Source organism: Nelusetta ayraudi, unplaced genomic scaffold, assembly GCF_046127955.1.
Source record: "Nelusetta ayraudi isolate G7.1 ecotype Tasmania unplaced genomic scaffold, CSIRO-AGI_Nayr_v1 ptg000041l, whole genome shotgun sequence".
NCBI lineage: Eukaryota > Metazoa > Chordata > Actinopteri > Tetraodontiformes > Monacanthidae > Nelusetta > Nelusetta ayraudi.
The window spans coordinates 362,501-380,789 of record NW_027466091.1 but is presented as its reverse complement, the minus strand read 5'-3'; the positions used below and the strand labels follow the sequence as shown (position 1 = coordinate 380,789).

Here is an 18,289-nt window from a genome sequence, read left to right as displayed (position 1 = left end):
CACACACACACACACACACACACACACACACACACACACACACACACACAACACACACACACACACACCAAAGTCTATTCACCATTAATAATGACCATTGTTCATGGCTTATATACAGTATAATGTTTTAATGGAGTTTTGCCATTTGTGCATGTGATATTATTTTTGGAAGACAAGCCAACATAAGTATGTTTCAGAGAGAGCGTGACGTCATCACTGTCCCATGTATGTAAACACATCTGGACCAGGTTTCTATCAATTCTTTGCAACATTGGTGGGCTTATTGTTGTGCTTTTTCCTGCGGAGGGAACCACTCCTGTGAGCTTATAAAGATGTTTGGGATGTTCAAGTTATACTCAACATTGTCTATACCATTTTTCAAGATTACTCTTTAACATCTGTAAAGTATCAGATCTAAAGAACTGCTTTCTGTGCTTTAAAATATACACAAAATCTGGAAAACAATCCTCATAACATTAAACCAATTTTGATTTGCCTCATCTGATGAACACCCTCAACAAAAGCCCTCCTGCGTCTGACTTTGCTGGATGTATTTGTGCGCAGGCAGTAGTTTTTCTTGTGGGGAAAGGTGTCTCTTTAAATGGACACCGTCCTGCTGCTGCCGCTGCTGCCGCTGCTGCTGACTCGCGACTTTTCGCTCCCTCCTATAAAAGCCAAGAGCTCTGCCTCTCTCCTGTTGTAGCTAGTCAGTCCTCCTACGGCTCAGCCATCATGAGTTTCTCCGTAGATCACCACTTTCTGGGCACGTCCACGTACCGCAAGGCTCGGCCGGTGTCCGTGTCCTCCAGCGGCTTCCACTCCCAGCGCCGCCGCCTCACCTACAGCCAGCCGTCCTCCGTCGACACCTTGGACAACTTCAACGGCGAGATGACCCGCAGGAGCGAGAAGGAGATCCTGCAGACTCTGAACGACCGCTTCGCCGGCTACATCGACAAGGTGCGCAACCTGGAGATGCACAACCGCAACCTGGAGGCTGAAGCGGCAGCTCTGCGTCAAAATCAGGCCGGGCGCACGTCCTTCGGGGAGCAGTACGAGCTGGAGCTGGCCGATCTGCGGACCATCCTGCAGCAGCTGGCCGGCGAAAAGGCCCACACGGCCCTGGAGCACGAACACCTGGAGGAGGATATCCAGCACCTGAGGGTGCGGCTGGAGGATGAGGCGCGGAGCAGGGAGGAGGTGGAGGCGGCCGCTCGGGCCATGAAGAAGTACGTCGAGGAGTGCCGGCTGGCCCGAGTGGAGCTGGACAAGAAGCTGCGCGCCCTGGAGGACGAGGACGCCTTCCTGAGGAAGAACCACGAGGAAGAGGTGGCGGAACTCCTGGCCCAGATTCAAGGAGCGCAGCTGAACGTCGATGTCCGAGACTCGCTGAAGACGGACGTCACCGGCGCGCTGCGGGAGATCCGCTCGCAGCTCGACAATCACGCATACAAGAGTTCGGCCCACGCAGAGGAATGGTTCAAAAGTGAGTTGGTTCGAATCATTAATTGTTTTCCCCGAAATCAGTTTTTATTCATTACAAGTAAATGCCCGTTTATTATTGCGCATAGTCACGGCGTTGATTCTCTGTCCACGGTGCTGATATGCACCAAGAGTCCTGCGACGATTTACAAAGACATTTGAATTAGGACTGACTTGATTTTTGTTAACTAAATGAATGGACAAATGAATTGACCTCAACTAACTACTATTTCATAAATTAATACATGCGATGATTTGAAAATCTAAGACCTAAATGCAACTAAAAAAAAAACATTAAGGTATGAAGCATCCTGATTTCTACATGTTGCAGCATAAATTAATCTGATGGTAGGACACGGTTAAAATAATACATTTTTCAATAGGAATGAAAAATATGATTAAGAAGATGAAAACTGTCATAGGGCTTCCAGTATGACGCATCTTTCTGCAAACGAGCACAGACGTGATATACCGAAGACGAAAGCACCGCAGGCGTTAGATACAATCCACCTGTGATTCATTTGCACACTCACTGTTGGTGACTGTTTTTTGTTTTTTTTTATCTGACTCATGCAGGTGTCTCACGCAGACCAAACAGATGAGGGCCCCATTACAGCTATGCTCTATCAGTCATCCTTGTGCTGTTGTGAAAAGAGTCGAGTTGATTTATAGAGGTGCTGCATATAATGGAAAAAAACCATAAACAAATCACTCTGAGAATCTTTCAGTATCAATCAGACAATCAGACGTCTGTGAAGTGTTTCTGTTTGTGCTGCTGCAACAGCGAGCACCGTCAAGCGAGGAGGCTTTAGCAATTCAGCTGCGTGTAACCAAACTTAATGATGTACAGATTGCTCCACGCTGTATCTACAAGCTGATGTGATGCAAGCAGTAAAAGGTGCCAAGAGAATGACCTTCGGTCTATGATGTCCAGCTGACTGCAGCAGAGTGGCTCATTCATGCTCGGAGGAGAGAAGGGAGCTGAGTCAGACAACTGACAGACACATGGACACTGTCAAGGTCACCCACAGCAGCTATTTGAGGCTCTATTTACCAAGGTGGGGTCAAGTGTCCGGGCAGCAATGGAAAACCACTACTGTATATGTGCTCATGGCCAAAATGTACAGGCCACAGGAGGGAATCATAGCGTTTAAAGAAAGGCGCATGTAATTCCTTAAATATACACATCCTGCTATTTGCCACGTCTGCAGTGCGCATGGACCGTCTCTCTGATGCTTCCCGGACCAACCAGGATGCCCTTCGTGGGACCCAAGCGGAGATCACAGAGTACCGTCGTCAGCTTCAGAGCCGCACCGTCGAGCTGGAGACTCTCCGGGGGACCCAGGATTCCCTGGAGAGGCAGCGTATGGACAGCGAAGACCGACACCAGGATGATATCAACTCACTGCAGGCAGGGAACGAATAAAAAACATGTTAATACATCTTGTGAGAATGCAAAAAGCAAGGGCGTGTGAGAAATCTGTTTAAAATACCTGCCTGCTTGACCTTTGAGGATGTGTGCTGTCAATTTGCAGGAAACCATCCATCAGCTGGAGAATGAGATGAAAACGACCAAATGGGAGATGGCCAGTCAACTCAAAGACTACCAGGATCTGCTGAATGTGAAGATGGCTCTGGATATTGAGATCGCCGCCTACAGGTTTGTCATGGAAGGATTGGCCTCTTCGTGTCAAATGCTGCTGGCATTCTAACTGATTGCATGAATTTGTCTTTCAAACAGGAAGTTACTGGAGGGGGAGGAGAATCGCTTTGTGTGTGGGGGAAGTCCCTACTCTTATCTGGAAAGCAGATTTTCCAGCGTCTTCAAAGTGAAAGGAGACGAGCTCTCCGATAAAGTCATCGTGGAAGAGCAGACAGATGAGACCCAGGTAACGGAGGTGACCGAAGAGGCGGACGAGGAGGAAGAGGAGGAAAAAGAGGAAGAGGACAAGGAGGATGAGGAAGAAGAGGCCGATGAGGAAACTAAAGAGGAGTTGAGAGATGGTGAAGAAGGTGAAGAAAAAGAGGGAGAGGAAGAAGAGGAAAAGGATGAAGAAAAAGAAGAAGATAAAGAGGAGGAAGCTGAGGAGAAGGACGAGGATGCAGGAGAGGAGGATGACAAGACCGAAAGCACAGAAAAGGCAGCGTCCCCTCCTTCCAAATCCCCACAAGCTGAATCTCCTGTTGTCAAATCACCAGAATCAAAGTCCCCTGCAGCAAAATCCCCAATGTCAAAATCACCGGCTAAGTCACCTGCAGCCAAATCCCCTGCAGGGGATGAGTCAAGGTCACCTGCTCCAAAGTCCCCTGTGTCCAAATCCCCACCCAGCAAATCTCCCGGTTCTCAGTCCCCCCCTCCTAAGAGCCCCCAGCCAAAGTCTCCAGAAAAGGAGGTGGCCAAGCCTGTACCTGCCAAAGATGACCCAAAGGAAGAGAAAAAGGAGGATTCTGCGCCTCCTAAGGAAGAGAAAGATGAAAAAGAACCACCTGTAAAAGAGGAGAAAAGTGAAAAAGAAGCACCTGCAAAGGAGGAGAAAAGTGAAAAAGAACCACTTGTAAAGGAGGAGAAAATTGAGAAAGAGACACCTGTAAAGGAGGAGAAAAAGCAAGAGCCCAAGGAGAAAGAGCCAGAGAAGAAGGCAGAAACAAAGAAAGCAGATGAAGCGCCAAAATCAGATGACACTTCCAAAGCTGCTTCTCCCAGCAAGCCTGCAGAGGAGAAACCTGCTCCTAAGTCTGAGCCTAAAGAGAGCACTTCCCCCGCAAAGGAGGAGAAACCCTCACCTGATGACAAACCAGAGAAGCCTGAACCCGACACAAAGCCTGTCCCTAAATCAGAGCCGGGAAAACCAGAGGGTAAGAATGAGGAAAAGAAGCCAGCAGAGAAGTCTGAATCCAAAGAAAAACCTGAGGAGGTGGAGAGCAAGAAGGAGGACAAGAAGCCAGCAGAGAAGTCCGAAGCCAAAGACAAACCTGAGGCAGCGGAGAGCAAGGAGGACAAGAAGCCGGCAGAGAAGTCTGAACCAAAGGACAAAGCCGAGATCGTAGAGAGCAAGAAGGATGAGAAGAAGCCTGAGGAGAAAAAGGAGAGCAGCAAAGAAGGGGGTAAGGAGGTGACGGAAGGAGGGAAAGCAGAGAAGGTGGAGAAATCCTCTGGCACAGAGTCAAAGGAGACTAAAGAGGAGAAGGCCAAGAAGTAAGAGCGATCGTCTGTGACAGGAGGCGGAGGCGGTGGAGGTGCCAAAGAACTGCTCATGAATGATGCAACGAAAAAAGGAGAGCAGATCTCCGACGTCAGGAAAAACGAAGCACGTGATGGTCAGCAATAGTAAAGTCTGTAGCAAACAACCCCCAGCTCCCCAGATACGACCATTACTCACCCCCAATGCTTCTGATGTACGGCTGTAGTGAATGCAGAATGCTTTAAACTCCTAATTCTGTGAGTGTGACATGTGCCCTTAATCAATAACAAGTGCATTTAACGTGATTCCTGCTGAGGGACACTGCAGGCGCCTTCAAGGGTAGAGATGTCAAAATGTATAGCTAAAGATTGTGACATGTTTAAACATATAAAAAAAAAACTATGTGACGCAGATACAAAGCTCTGTTATACTGACTGACACATAATTACAATTAGACGTGAATGTCGCTTCTCGTGCAATTCATTGCAGCTTCTCTTGTCAGGTGAGCTGCGGCGTCTCGCTTGTCTACATTACGATGGCAAGACTGTGCTATGTATCAACTGCTGAGAATATGCAATATGAAAAGGAAAAATAAAGTTTGAAAAATCCATTGAAATGCTTCTGCTACTCTGTAAGTGTGGATGGGACAAAAGATTCTAAGTCAGGGAGCAAATGGAATTGTTTCAAGGTGCGAGGCCAAACGCGGAGAGGCTGAAGGTAACTGCACTGCAATGCGGCTGAGCAGAGAGGGAGCTGTAGCACATCCACAGCACAGCAGCCAGAGCATCACAGCCCACATCACATCGCGGAGACCACCTTCATGTATAAATCAGGAGGATTTACACATCGCCTCCAGTTCATTCTACCCTCACAATTCAGCCTTGCTGCAAAAACATAAAAAAAAATTGGTTTTATTTTTTGTAAAACTCTCTGTCATAATTAGAAGATGTGGTTTCGCATTAACATGATCATCAATGATATCAACTAATTTACAAAGGGTAGCGGTAACACTTGATATAAATGAACATCTCTTAGACTCCTGAGGTTTTTTTTTTTTTTTTTTTCCAAAGTATTGCAACCTAAATGCATTGGTTTTAAAAGCAGTTATGAAACTACAGAACCCAAGATTTTACCCTTAAAACAGAGGTTTACAAATTTCTATCAAATTCATTTAAAGACTAATTGCATCTACTGGTCATGTCTTCTTCCTCTCACTGTATACTGAACTTGCCATATCTATAAGGTATCAGTGTGAGGGTAAGGTTACTTCCTGGCCCTTTTTGCTCTGAAATGAACCAAATAAGCATGTTTTATCCTCCACTAATTTCAGCAGGTTTCTGTAAACTCATGGTAAAATGAGAGTGACCTTTCACAGAAAAGGGAGCGCTTCATCAATAACCAACCAGTGTTTCTCCAATTACAGCATACGTGATGATGTATGGAAGTTGCAAGACTTACAATGCAGTGAAATATCATATTCACTGTGCAGAATTCTCTGGGGAAATGACTCAGCACCAAGTAGCACAGAAACCACTATGGCATAAGAATCGAGAAGTGCAGACGACACCTATAAATAGAACAGCACGGGAAGGTGGTGGTGGTGGGGGGTGGCGGTAGCGAAATAGGACGGCAGAGTGTGGATGCAAGAGACACTGAAATAGAGACAAATCACACTGATGGCAGAAAATGTTTTATTTTCAAATTGCTACAAAGACCCTTAAAAACAGGTGTGGCAAACAGTCACTAAGGACCGGCTTAAGCATATCTAAGAAGTAGAGCAGGGAGTATCACATGGTCAGATTTAGCGGTGACTGAAAAAGCCCTGAGGATGGTTGTACTTGAATGGTTTCAGACGATTTGGACCCCTAGGAAAAAAAAAAAAAATTGACAGAAATCAGAATTGTAGGTTTAAAAAAATAAAAGTAAATAATAATAATAAAAAAAAAAAAAAAGATCTGTGAAAGCTGCAGTAACAAAACCACTTTAATATTTGTTACCTGACGGTGCGCAAACACATCTTTTCTCGGGGAAACTCTCGCGGCCCCTCGACTCCGTCGTCCTGCCCCTCCGTCTCCAGGTAGACGTCCAGGCAGACGCACAGGCGTGAGATCTGATTGGTCAGCAGCTGGTATCCCGGACGGGGTCCCTGAAGCTCATTTTTGAACACATTCACCTCGCTCTCAACGGCCTAGTGAACAAAGACAGAATGACATGGGTTCATTTGGAGTTGAAAAAAGCCACAACAACAACAAAAAATGTGGACTAGGGAAGTTAACAATTAATCGATTATCGATTACTGTTGATTAAGAACCTAATCAAATCAATTAAATTAGTCGCAATTAATTTAACATTTTTTACATGGGTAGTTAATATAAGTGTAGTGGCAGGAAAGAGCAATTAACCTGTAGATACTGTGATGGTAATAACCTAGAACAAGTGACTTTTAAACAACTAAAAAAAAACAAAGTTGAAATGTCATTAACGAATTAATCGCTAATTTGCCTCCCTAAAGTGGATGAGAAAAAAAAGGGTTCATACTCGAAGGTTGTCATCCGTCTGTCCCGTGCGCTCTCCTTTCCAGCTGAGGGAGAGGGAGAACAGAGGGGAGACTTCTGGGTAGCGGGGACTCAGCACCACGGCAGCATTGAGACGTGCTGTAGAAAAAGGATTTATTTTATTTATTTTATATATGATTTGATGAAATGTACGCCAATTCAAAGATCCTGATCCATATTTACCTGTGCCTCTCTCCACCACGCCCATGAAATACATGTCGGTTTCCTTTGCCAGTCCGGCATCGGACACGTACCGTGTGTATGGCAGGTCCTACAAATTGGTTTGGAAAATATCACAATTAGAGGCACTGAATGAGCTACGGGAGTAGCAAGCAGTGCGTAGGAAGTCATGCCTTATAGTCCTCGTGAGTGATGGGGGTCCAACGGGCTAAGCGGGACATGATCTTGGCCGGGAACAAGTGCTGGCACTCGCTGGTGACTGGAATGATGCTGTGCTCTGCGGCGGGAGCAAAGACAAATATCACTCGAAAAATATTTTCCATTTGAAAAAAGCGCTGGATTTGTTGCAGGCGATCGCATCTGACGAACCTAAAGAGGCAAACTGTTTGGTCAAAGCCTGGCGGGACAGGAGTCGTCCCCTCAGGAGCTTCATGGTGCTCTCCATTTGACTGGCACTCAGGGAGCTTCCCCCACGTGCAGGCTGAGGAGTGGGGGGGGGGAGAAGACAAACGAACATATCAATAATGCTGCGTGTAATGCACACAGACTCGTGCCTCCCTGTCCGGAGATAACAATCCCACCTCTGAGGAGTCGTTGGGAAAATGAAGTCCTCCAAGAGTCTGAACCCATATGTAGGGATGGCCCAGTTCCTCCACATAATCAGCAAAGGAGACAATGCTGAAAGGAAACACAAGGTTTGAGTCAGTAGCTGCGTTTTTCGCAACTTAAAAGTGATATTTCTAAAAATTTCGACAAGGTACAATTGCAATCCCACGAGAATTATGTTTGCGTTTGTTTAAGTTTGTTTGCTGTCCAGAATGGTTGTTATATTTTCTCTTTTCAAAATTTAGCCGTTTCCATTACCAGCTAGGGGTAATAAGGGGTTATAATACTGGATATTTATTTATGTATCATCGTGTGGAAACCACCTGCTTAGCTCTAACTTTGTACTGTACATTCCTCGATATTTCATATGGTTAATGTTGATTCTTTATTAATGTTTATTGCACTGGGAGGTGACGGTCAGTAATAAAGAATGAATTTCATCGCGCTTACCCGACTTTATCAAACTGGTAGCGATTGGCAGGGTTGGGCGTTTCTTGGCCGTTGTCGCCGCTGTACAGGCAGCTGAGCAGAGTGTCTGATTTCAGCAGGTCTCTGCAATACGCAAAAACAGAATGAAGACCTTCACATACGTTGGATAACGGCCACACGGCCACACGGACGGACTCTCGGGAGACCCACCCTGCGCTGATGGCCGTGCTGACGTCGGTGGAGGTGGAGACCTTGGTCTTCACCGTCATGATGTTCAGATTCATCAGGTAATAGAAGAAGAGGTGCAGGATGCTGTCGTCTGTGGAGAGATGACAGATGAGGCTCACCTGTGACTCTCTCCTTCATTCAGCACTCTGCCTCTGCTCAGCTCTTTCCATTAACCCGCGCAGCGAGACTCCCTCGGGGGGTTGAGGATCAGGGGGAGGGGGGAGGGGGGGGTTACCGCATGCCGCAGCACATGAGGGTGTGGCCAACCCGATAGCTGGCAGCACCCAGGGGGGGTGAACCGCGCTAATGGTCAACCTTCAAGCTGTTTTCTCCAAGGCCACAAGATGAGCTTCCTTTTGTCCCTGACTGAAAGCGACGCTGCCAACTCCCTGGCTTTGCTGCAGGAGAGTGAGGCTGCAGCACAGTGAGGCTGCAGCACTGAGGACAAGTGGTAAAGTGTGTGTGTGTGTGTGTGTGTGTGTGTGTGTGTGTGTGTGTGTGTGTGTGCACGACAAATAAATTGCAGACGTTAGAGACGAGGCCCGGTGATTACATAAAAAAAAATTTGCTTGCAGCATATGGCAGGATCTGCGTGCGTGACGACGCCGTTGTCGGCATCGGCTCTCTCAACTCTCCCCCTCCTCCCCCGCTCCCCCCTCCCCTGCCCCTGTTAGGTCTGCAATGCAGAACTCTTTATTATCTGTTACTGTTCCTTTCATCACCAGCAGAGGGAACACGAGGGTCACGTAGTGTCACGACATCACAGTTGAGTAGTCCTGAGTTTCATCCACACAAAGCGCTACCAATACCACTACTACTAATAAATAATATATGAGGAGTCTTAATGATTTCTGCAGTTCAACCTGGGGTTCAACATTGTGTTGAGGAGTTGAAGGGACATTTCGGTGGCAACAAAACACATCAACCTTTATTTTAGCTGGTGAAATTTATTTCTTGCAGGTTAAAGAGTGACTTACCTTTACACTTGAGGTCTATGGCGAGTGAGAGAGGGTGCCTTTTCAGCATCTCGCGTCTTTTGTCATCGAGCTGGCCACCGGTCGTGGGCCTCCTCCTCTTCTGTCGCACAGAAAGTGAAAAGCAGGTTAAAACTAAACCTGAATAAATAAGTCTTCTTAAACGAACGCGCAGAAGAATTTATGTTCCGAGAAACCTTATGAGTAGCAGATAATTAAGGAGCAGCTGCCTGTTTGATGACTGAAAAGAATGTAGTGGAAAGAGTACATTGTGTACAATTACAATTGTCAGCTTTAACACTCACCGTTTTCTCTTGCTCCTCCTCTGCATCTGAATCGCTGTCGTCATCTGGAGCAGAACATAAAAAAATCCTGTTACTACCTTGGAGACAGATCTCTGCACAGGGAGCAGTGATGGTGTTTTTGTGTGAGCAGGACAGAAATCACATGTTGTAGTGTTTGTACCCTGGGAATCATCTGGAGGCTTGGACAGAGCCTTGGCCTCATCCACATCACCGCTGATGGAGACATCCAGATTCTTGTCTAAAACAAAATAAAGAGAGAATTTAATCAAATGCACCTTCAGTATTCCAATACTGAAATGTGTTGTTGTTGCTGTGATGGCTTACCACAAGCCTGGCCATAGGCGTTGGCTTGAACAAACAGGACATAAAGCGGAGGAGGCAGGTGGCGAGCGACCTCGGTCTGTTTCTGGATCTGTTCGAAAGGCATGGCCAGGTACTGCTGCACGGGAAGTGACGCCTGTGCAAGAGGAGAAAGTACACCCTGTCACTTGGATGAAGGTTAGCGGAAGACTAATTACTGCAAAGACAACTAGCAAAATCAAACGTTCAAGCAAATAATAGCAACTTGACATTTTACCAATTGAATGTTTAGTGTTCCTAAGAATGTGTGCGTGTGTGTGGGGGGGGGGGGGGACAGTTTAATGGCACCCAGAATTGTAGTACCTGCATGATGGCATTGAGTCCAGGTTGCAAACTGGTCAGATGCTCCTTTTTGACCTCGATGCTCTTCTGGATCTTTTCCTTTGTGGCCTGCAGCTCCTTGTACTTTTCTGCCAACCTGCAAGTGAAGACTGGCTTTTAATCGGCGTTTCCTGCTCTTAAAAATTCCACCCCTCATGGATCTCAATTACTAATGCAGCGACTGGCACAAGTTTTCACACCTCTTTCTCTGCTCGAGCTCCCAGTCCAGTCGCGCCAGTGTGAGTTGATGGGTATCGTTTTTGGTGAGCTGAGGCTTGGAAATATCTTGTGGCGCCTCCTGGTAAAACTCGTCCTCAGGCACCAGGTCTATTTCCTCATGTTTAGACCTGGAATTGAAAAATGCTTTGATTAAGAAATTTCACATCAATTTTTTTAAAACTGCCTTTTTAAAGTCTAATAGACAAAAATAATTAAATGTGGTAAAAGAGAATAAAGTAGAAGAACCAAGCAAAAGGAGAGATCAAGCAATCCAAATCACGTAAAGTGATGGCAGCAGTTTTTATTAATTATTTCTGCAGGGATAAAGGCAAGAAAGCATGTCTTCTCTTTCTGTGAGACATTTTCTTTGTCTCATTTTCACAGCAATTCTTAAAATGTTTACATACATCTGGACATTTTTCCAACTCCCTCAAAAATGTTTGTTTGAACAAAAAAACAATTTACCTAACTTTGGTGAACAGCCCATCACTTTACCTCAATTGTCAGCACATTAATTAATGAATATCTGTATTGGTTAAACATTCAAAGTAAATTAGGCATTTTTTTACTTACTTAAACTCCAGGCATTTGCTGATCTCTTTCTGAAGATGCAGAACTTCATACAGCAGGTTCTGTAGCTGAAGGTGCAGCACATCCACTCTCTGCTTCGCCTGCAGAAAAACAGCCACAGGTGTGTTATTGCAAAAACAAACAAACAAAAATGGAATAACCCCTGGAACTAAACCATCACTGAACAGTCAAAGCTATTGCATGCAGGGGCTCTAAGAATGAAACAAAATCTCTGATGTTCAGAACAGAGTGAACTCATGATGGCCGTACAGTTTTGGTTCTTTATAAAGAATTATCTTTTAAAAAATAGTTTTTACCTCATGTGTTTGATCTCTTCCTCTCTTGAGTCGCATATGAGCAAGTCGGTTGAGTTTTTTCAGGTTCATGAAGAGGATGCAGCTTTGCATGCGTTTCTGCTCCATCTCCACACACTGAAAATCAAGCAACTCGTTCATTATGTTTGGTTAGGGCACAGGATTAACATGCATAGGATTTCAATGAAGTTCATATTTTAAGGAAATTACTACTTTAGCTGTTTTGTGCAGAGAAAACATGACTGACTTCAAGGCCATTACAGACTTAGGTTAGAAGTATGCTCTTACCCCCTCCTTGGCGCCGTTGGCTTTCAGCTCTTGGATTTCACTCATTAGCGTGGCCAAACTGTCACAGGACTCTTTGAACTGCTGGTAGTCCTGCTCAGCATCCTTGCCGTCAAGCTCGACCTCCTCACTATACACACGCACATCCTGGACAGAAAAAAACAAACAAACAAAAAAACAATCCAAAATCAGCTCAATCCTGAACCCGAATCTTGAACTTTGGAAGTCTTAGCTTCTACTTGAGACGGACATCTGTCTTAATCTTGACAGAAAGGACGATCTGTATGAACATGATGGTTAGAAAGTCCCCTGGCCTCTAAACAGTTTGTAGCAGTGCTGTGATGAAAAGCTCGTTAACAATGATTGTAGTTAAGTCAGTGATCTCAGCGCCATACTGAAAAATACTAAAAAAAAATTACGCTCATCATGAAATCTGATCCAGGCCTTAGCTGCGGTCAACGAGATTTTACAGGACCATTGCATGATAACCGGCAAAATTCCCAGTGCAACAGCGGTGGATTTATCGCAAGTTCGTCTCCAGGTTGAAATAAAGCGACGGGGCGCACGGAACTCCGTGCTTTACCCTTACCGGCTGATCCCCTTCTCCGCGACCCCGCTTTGTCTCCGGGGTTCCTCCTTCACTTCGGAGTACCTTTGTCTTTCGCTTCTTCAAGGCATCCGACATGGTGAACTAAACATTGAGATAAAATAGAGAATATGAAACGAAACACGCCTTTAAAGTTAGAGCCTCGAGACAACGCATGACGTTTGCTAGCTGCAGAGCTAGCTAGCATTAGCAACACAGCACTTTGGCAGACAAGCTCTTTGGCTAACCGTCATTAGTTTCTCGACTCGTTAAAACCGATGTTCAGGTGAAGCTTACAAACCCATCGGAATAGTACTGAACGAAGCGTTAGTGTGTATATATACGCACCTTTAGTTTTACAAGGATGAGACTTAAAGACAAATAGATGAGATCCTCAACGTTAAGCAAAGCGCACGGCTCCGCTCGGACGGAAGCCTTTCAGATCCAAAATACTTGAAGTGTGCTTTCAGGCGGAAGTTAAACGACTTCGCCACCTACAGTACAAAAAGGAAAGGCTAGTAATATAACGATGCAACCTTCACGATTGAGTTTGAGGAATAAATAATTTATCTAGATTATTGAAGCTCAAAATGTACTAACGTTTAGATAAAATAGCTTTGAAACCATATCTAGTTCATTTGTATTTACTTCTTTCAAAGACAAACCTGTAAACAACCTTATAAACCTTTTTGTTTTGCCAATTCATGAGGCAACATGTTGTTGAAAACTAATTCTTGTCAGTAAATACTGTACTTGTACATATACTTATACTACAATTGTCAACCTGCCTACGATGTACCAATACAACAGTCATATTACATGTGCCGTTTAATTTAATTTGTGTAAAGAAGAAACAAAGAACACAATAAATATACAGAAAAAAAATTTATTCACATATCTAGTGACAATTTTAAAATTCACCTTGGACAATGAAGGTACAAAAACATCAGAAAATGTACTTTTTACTTATTTACTTTTAAGCTAAACAAGGGAAAACAACCCCCTCACTTGGCCATATCGATCAGACTCTGTAAAGATGTGGGGACCCAGGTCTTCTCTCCTTTCACAAACACAACCCCTCGATCCATGTAGATGACAATACGGCCAAATGTGTACAACTGTTTATTCTCATGGCGCCGCCCCACCAGAGGCATGAAGACAATATTGTTCTCATCTGCTTTGGTATGGATGAGATTTTCAAAGTTATTCTCAACACTGGTGCTGCCGCCCCGGTGAGACACACTCTCAGCATCTCTTCGCTCCTGCATTGCTTCATACTGGAAGTCCTTTCGCCTCTCTGTCTGTGTTAGGTATGCAATGTTTTCCCTGGCACCAGGTTGTACATATCCACCTGTGGATGTGGACAATACATGTCAAACATCATATGACAATACACAGGAATAGAGCTCCGTGTTTAACCTGAGAGTGTGAATAGAATCCATACCTGAAGACACAGCATTGCCCAGCGAGTTCAAGACCTCACTAAATTTTTCTTTAATCAGTGGTTGAGACAGCAAAGCATCACTAAACGTACTTTTCCATCCCAGGTACCATTTAATGACTTCCTCATAGTTAAAGCTGCTGTTTAACCATGAATACAGGACCTTCAATCAACAAAACAAACAAAATCTCATTTAAAAACAGAAAACATCATCATCATTTGAGAGTATACTATTTTATTTTGTCATCCGTTGTGAACACATTATGTTCTGAACATAGACACTGACCTGAAACCACTTCTTAAAGAAGTGTTTGTCCAGGAGGGACGCGAGACTGGAGGGGGACAACATACCCTCCCAATCCATCACCCAATTAAATGGTTCCATCTGCTGCTGGTGAGGGTTGATGACCAGTTCTTCCAGACACTGACCTGGGAGTTGCAGGGGGGGGGGGGGGAAACATACACACATATTAAGAAAAAAAACAAGAGGAAAGAGAGGGTAAAGACTGTAGAAAATCCATTGTTCTACTTCTTTGGGGGGAAAAAAATGTTACTGAGAGAAAAACAAACAAACCTAGTTTCGGGATGATGTTTTTCACCATGAAAGCCTCCCAGGCACCTGGTGTGAAAACATCTTTCCACGGGAGCAGGATGCAGCGGGCCGAGGCGTCGCTAGGATGCCATCTCTGCAAGGCATGGGAGAGTTTGCTTCTGATAGGTGGGTAAAGCGGTTCGAGGCGCGACTGAAACAGAGGCAGCCAGGGGTGGATCCAGGAGTGGATGGGAACTGTGTCAGTTAGTGGGTTCCAGTTGTCCACCTGACAAATAGGAAATGGTAAGTATAAACACAGATTGATTCAAATAGATAGATTGAAATGTTGGAATTGAAACAATCAAGGTTTCTCAACACTAAAATTTAAGGTTTGGAGCGAGTGTGTCGTGCCTCTTTTTGTAGCCGGGGTAAAATTAGCTGCTCCAACAAGTGATCGAGGATCCAAGAGGGGAGCAGCGGTGCCCAGATTTCCAAGCAGTCCACCATTTGTTCCACCATACGAGGCTGCCAACTGGTGACACACGACTGCATCACTGGGATCCAGACTTCCCACAGCAGTCTTTATAAAAAAAAAATTAAAAAAAACAGAGGACACATACCGTCAAAAATTGGCTTTGATGCTTTGCCAGAAGACTCCATTCATGCAGAGGCACAAGTTGAGTTTAAAATAACACTTTGCTTTAACTGACCTGTGGTAAGGATCCATGGTGGAATCGGGGCCACTGGAGTGGAGGTTTCTTGATTCAAGAATAGCTCTCCATTGACCAATGTCTTCAAGACAATACGAGCTGTCCTAAAGCACCACAGGAGCAGCATGGTTAATTAGAGAACTGGCTGACAGTATTTAGCAGAGAAACAGATAAGAGGCAAACCTTCAGAGGGTCCCAGGAACAAAGTTGCTCTTTCAGTAATGGATGAACAACAGCTGCAGCTAGATCAGACAACCCCATCATCTTATATTCTTCATAATAGTCTGTCTGTAGGGTCTCAAAGATATGAGCACACTCCTGTACAAATAAAGATGAATAACAATTAGGCTGTAGTAACAGTGAACAAAAAGACAACCCACAATATTTAAAGTAAAATCGTTAAGAGACATAACAAAGACCTCAAAGTGACCAATATGTCAAGCAGCTCTTTGTTTAACAGCTGGTGGATGAGGCATTTGCAAATTGCTTTTGATTTATGTAATATTTTCTAATTTTTTAAAAGAGTAAAATAATTGCCTTAATAGATAATGCAACTTAAAAAAAAAAAGTAATCCAGATGAAGTTCATTCTACTGGTTGCAGACTAGCACATTGGTGCTCAACTCTGCACTGCTAGCCATGATTCAAATACAGCCTTTGCTCTTGTGTGTTCACCGAGTAGGCACCTTCAGAGTTGGACCTTCTCCTGGTGCCATTTCCTCAGTAGGAAACCGATCCACCAATGCCAGGACAGCCTCCATTTTCTGGATTGCATCTTGTTCTGTATCCAGTCTACTCTGTAGTGCTCGCGACTCATGGCTTAGTGTTACAACGATGTCTTTTTCATGCTGCAGACGTCTGGCAGACTATCAAAAACAAATGCAAGACAAAATTAGGTAAATTAATTACAAAGTTATGTAAAAGAGATGCACAGGACACAAAAAAGCACATAATTCCACAGTTCACTGTACATTTCTAGGTCTCATACCTGTAATATATCCTGCTCTGTAAGGTCTATTAGCAGCTGCAGATTATGTTCAAGTTCAGGGAGAGCAAAGCCAGAGCCCTTCTGTTCCTGGGCAGACATGCTAGGTGGACCTTCATCAGGAACACTGTGCTTGTTTGACATCTGACTGTAACTGTAATACACTTTTTGCTCTCTTCCAGTCATGTCTATTACCTGGAGACAGGAAAATGTATTAACAGATGAAACAACAACCTGCTGCAGACCATGGGGACATAATTCAGTTTAAACAATAAACTTTAAAACATAGATTTATACCGTATGACAGCATCAAAAAAGGACTTCAAAGGACTTTTGTACGAATCATTGCAAACATACCTTGACCTGTGACAACTCTCCAGCGGATGCTACAGTGCTGCGTCCTGCCAATGTTCCTTTTGCTTTTAACTCATCCACAGTTCTGTAGGAGTACTTTGGTTTCTTCTTGCCAGCAGCACCAGCGGGATCTTTTCGCCACTGGCCTAGCTCCTTCTGAAATTCCTATACGGAGAAAAATTAAGAATTGGGTCAGAATGAGCTGCCTTCAATGCAGAAATATATACATGGTGCTTCCCTGTCGATGTCGTGTACCTTTTCCTCCTCTTCCTCTGAATCAATAACAGGAAAATCCTGAAGGCTCTGCTGAGTTCGCTCATTACCATAAGCTCCAACTGCTCCCTTTCCTTTTCGAACCTTTGCCTCAATGGGGTTCACGATACCTGCAGCGAAAAAGTGGGGCATTAAGTACAAACATTGCAAGACAAAAAGTACCCATAAACATATTCAAAAGTTCAGCATATGTATTCTGGTCGACCCACCTTGTGCATTCTTTCCCAGGCCTTTGCCTGGTTGGTAGCCCATTTTCTGCAGAAGTTTCTGTCCAATGCCTTTTGTGTGCTTCTCCCAGTTACCAATTCCCTTGCCAGTCTGAATGCCACCGGCAAACCTCTGGGATTGGTTCCCCCTGAAACTGCCCTGGAGAATAGGAAAATACAGGCTATTTTGACAAAGCCCTGTTGCAGAATATCTACTGATGGTTAGTGAGCATATATGTATTCTTTACCATCTGAAGTTTTTTTGGCGCACCACCACGAGGAGGGGGAGGCGCTGATGGAACAACATCATCATCACCATCACCATCATCACCGTCATCATCATCAGAGCCTGCTTCTTGTTTCTGTTGCTGCTTCTCCTCTGCTGCAGTCTTACGCAAACCAGCACTTACAAAGTTAACTGGAGCTGTGTAGTCTTTAGATCTAAAAATAGATACACAGATAAATACATTTTTAAAATGTGAGAAAATCGACATGGAGTCACTTGTGAACATTAAAATCATACATTTGGGTTTCTGAAAGAAATTTACAGTTAAAAAAAAAAAGATGAGGATATTTTGTACGTTTTAGAACAAAAGAATATTTTAGTACAATGCAGCATACTGATCTTCATGTCTTACTTCTTGCCCCCAAAGCTGGGCCTCTCATCCTCATCCGAGTCCCTTTCAGCCCAGATGCCGTAGGTCGCTTGCTCCTTGGTCTGCCTGAATCGGCGACGGTCTGGGTTGAACTCATTGGCGAGGTCCCAGTCTGTCACCTCGAAGCTCTCAACTTCAACACCTTCCTCCTCCTCATCTCGCCGCCCAAATAAGTGAGACATCGACATCGCCACCTATTGCAGTAAAATAAACACAAAACAAGATAAACATATAGATGCAATGTATATGAATGGATACATGTTTAAGTTTTTGTCTGAAAATTATACACTCAAAAGTTGTTTTCCACCGATGGTTGTGGCTAAAGCGTGGCTAACAGCTAATATTGGGCGCTTTTGCAAAAATGTAAATGAATAAATCTTTTTTTTTTATTTATGTTTCTCTGTCGCTTACCCGAATCGTCTGTTTTACTGTGAACTACTCGTCCATTCTCTTTCCGATGAAGATTCTTTTCAAAATATTAGATGAAGTTAGCTTGCTAGCGCGTCAAACACACGCAGACACAAACACCATTACTTCCGG

The 18,289-nt window shown here is 44.4% G+C and overlaps 3 protein-coding genes across 4 annotated transcripts in view; 1 reads left to right on the top strand and 2 right to left on the bottom strand.

Moving 5' to 3' along the window:
* Window positions 1–521: 521 nt before the first annotated feature.
* On the top strand, window positions 522–5,271 carry LOC142893002 (uncharacterized). The gene is made up of 4 exons (XM_076033206.1): window positions 522–1,483; window positions 2,691–2,890; window positions 3,015–3,139; window positions 3,221–5,271. The coding sequence occupies exons 1-4, from the start codon at window positions 733–735 to the stop codon at window positions 4,677–4,679; spliced, it is 2,535 nt and encodes an 844-aa protein (XP_075889321.1). The 5' UTR covers window positions 522–732; the 3' UTR covers window positions 4,680–5,271.
* Window positions 5,272–6,338: 1,067 nt separating this feature from the next.
* On the bottom strand, window positions 6,339–13,076 carry thoc5 (THO complex 5). 2 transcript variants are annotated; one of them, XM_076033204.1, is made up of 20 exons: window positions 12,942–13,076; window positions 12,597–12,698; window positions 12,011–12,154; window positions 11,726–11,839; window positions 11,412–11,509; window positions 10,820–10,966; window positions 10,602–10,716; window positions 10,263–10,395; window positions 10,099–10,176; window positions 9,939–9,982; window positions 9,637–9,736; window positions 8,642–8,750; window positions 8,453–8,554; window positions 7,978–8,074; window positions 7,766–7,877; window positions 7,570–7,673; window positions 7,400–7,487; window positions 7,200–7,315; window positions 6,659–6,849; window positions 6,339–6,526 (listed from the first exon to the last, which is right to left on the bottom strand). In XM_076033204.1, the coding sequence occupies exons 2-20, from the start codon at window positions 12,690–12,692 to the stop codon at window positions 6,463–6,465; spliced, it is 2,052 nt and encodes a 683-aa protein (XP_075889319.1). In that variant the 5' UTR covers window positions 12,693–12,698; window positions 12,942–13,076; the 3' UTR covers window positions 6,339–6,462. The 2 variants fall into 2 exon arrangements, with proteins under 2 accessions (XP_075889319.1, XP_075889320.1); XM_076033205.1 differs by having other exon boundaries at window positions 12,938–13,067.
* A 389-nt stretch (window positions 13,077–13,465) lies between these two features.
* tfip11 (tuftelin interacting protein 11) overlaps window positions 13,466–18,289 on the bottom strand; it is a 4,834-nt gene continuing 10 nt past the window's right edge. Inside the window, exons 1-15 of the mRNA XM_076033203.1 lie at window positions 18,161–18,289; window positions 17,732–17,943; window positions 17,342–17,534; window positions 17,097–17,253; window positions 16,870–16,997; window positions 16,618–16,779; window positions 16,264–16,455; window positions 15,962–16,141; window positions 15,460–15,594; window positions 15,277–15,380; window positions 14,978–15,146; window positions 14,609–14,852; window positions 14,321–14,463; window positions 14,038–14,197; window positions 13,466–13,944 (exon numbers count right to left, since the gene is read on the bottom strand). The exon at window positions 18,161–18,289 is cut by the window's right edge and continues 10 nt beyond it. Of these exons, the coding sequence (XP_075889318.1) occupies window positions 13,598–13,944; window positions 14,038–14,197; window positions 14,321–14,463; window positions 14,609–14,852; window positions 14,978–15,146; window positions 15,277–15,380; window positions 15,460–15,594; window positions 15,962–16,141; window positions 16,264–16,455; window positions 16,618–16,779; window positions 16,870–16,997; window positions 17,097–17,253; window positions 17,342–17,534; window positions 17,732–17,937 (2,520 nt within the window). The 5' untranslated portion in view covers window positions 17,938–17,943; window positions 18,161–18,289 and the 3' untranslated portion in view covers window positions 13,466–13,597. The remainder of the gene's footprint in view (window positions 13,945–14,037; window positions 14,198–14,320; window positions 14,464–14,608; window positions 14,853–14,977; window positions 15,147–15,276; window positions 15,381–15,459; window positions 15,595–15,961; window positions 16,142–16,263; window positions 16,456–16,617; window positions 16,780–16,869; window positions 16,998–17,096; window positions 17,254–17,341; window positions 17,535–17,731; window positions 17,944–18,160) is intronic.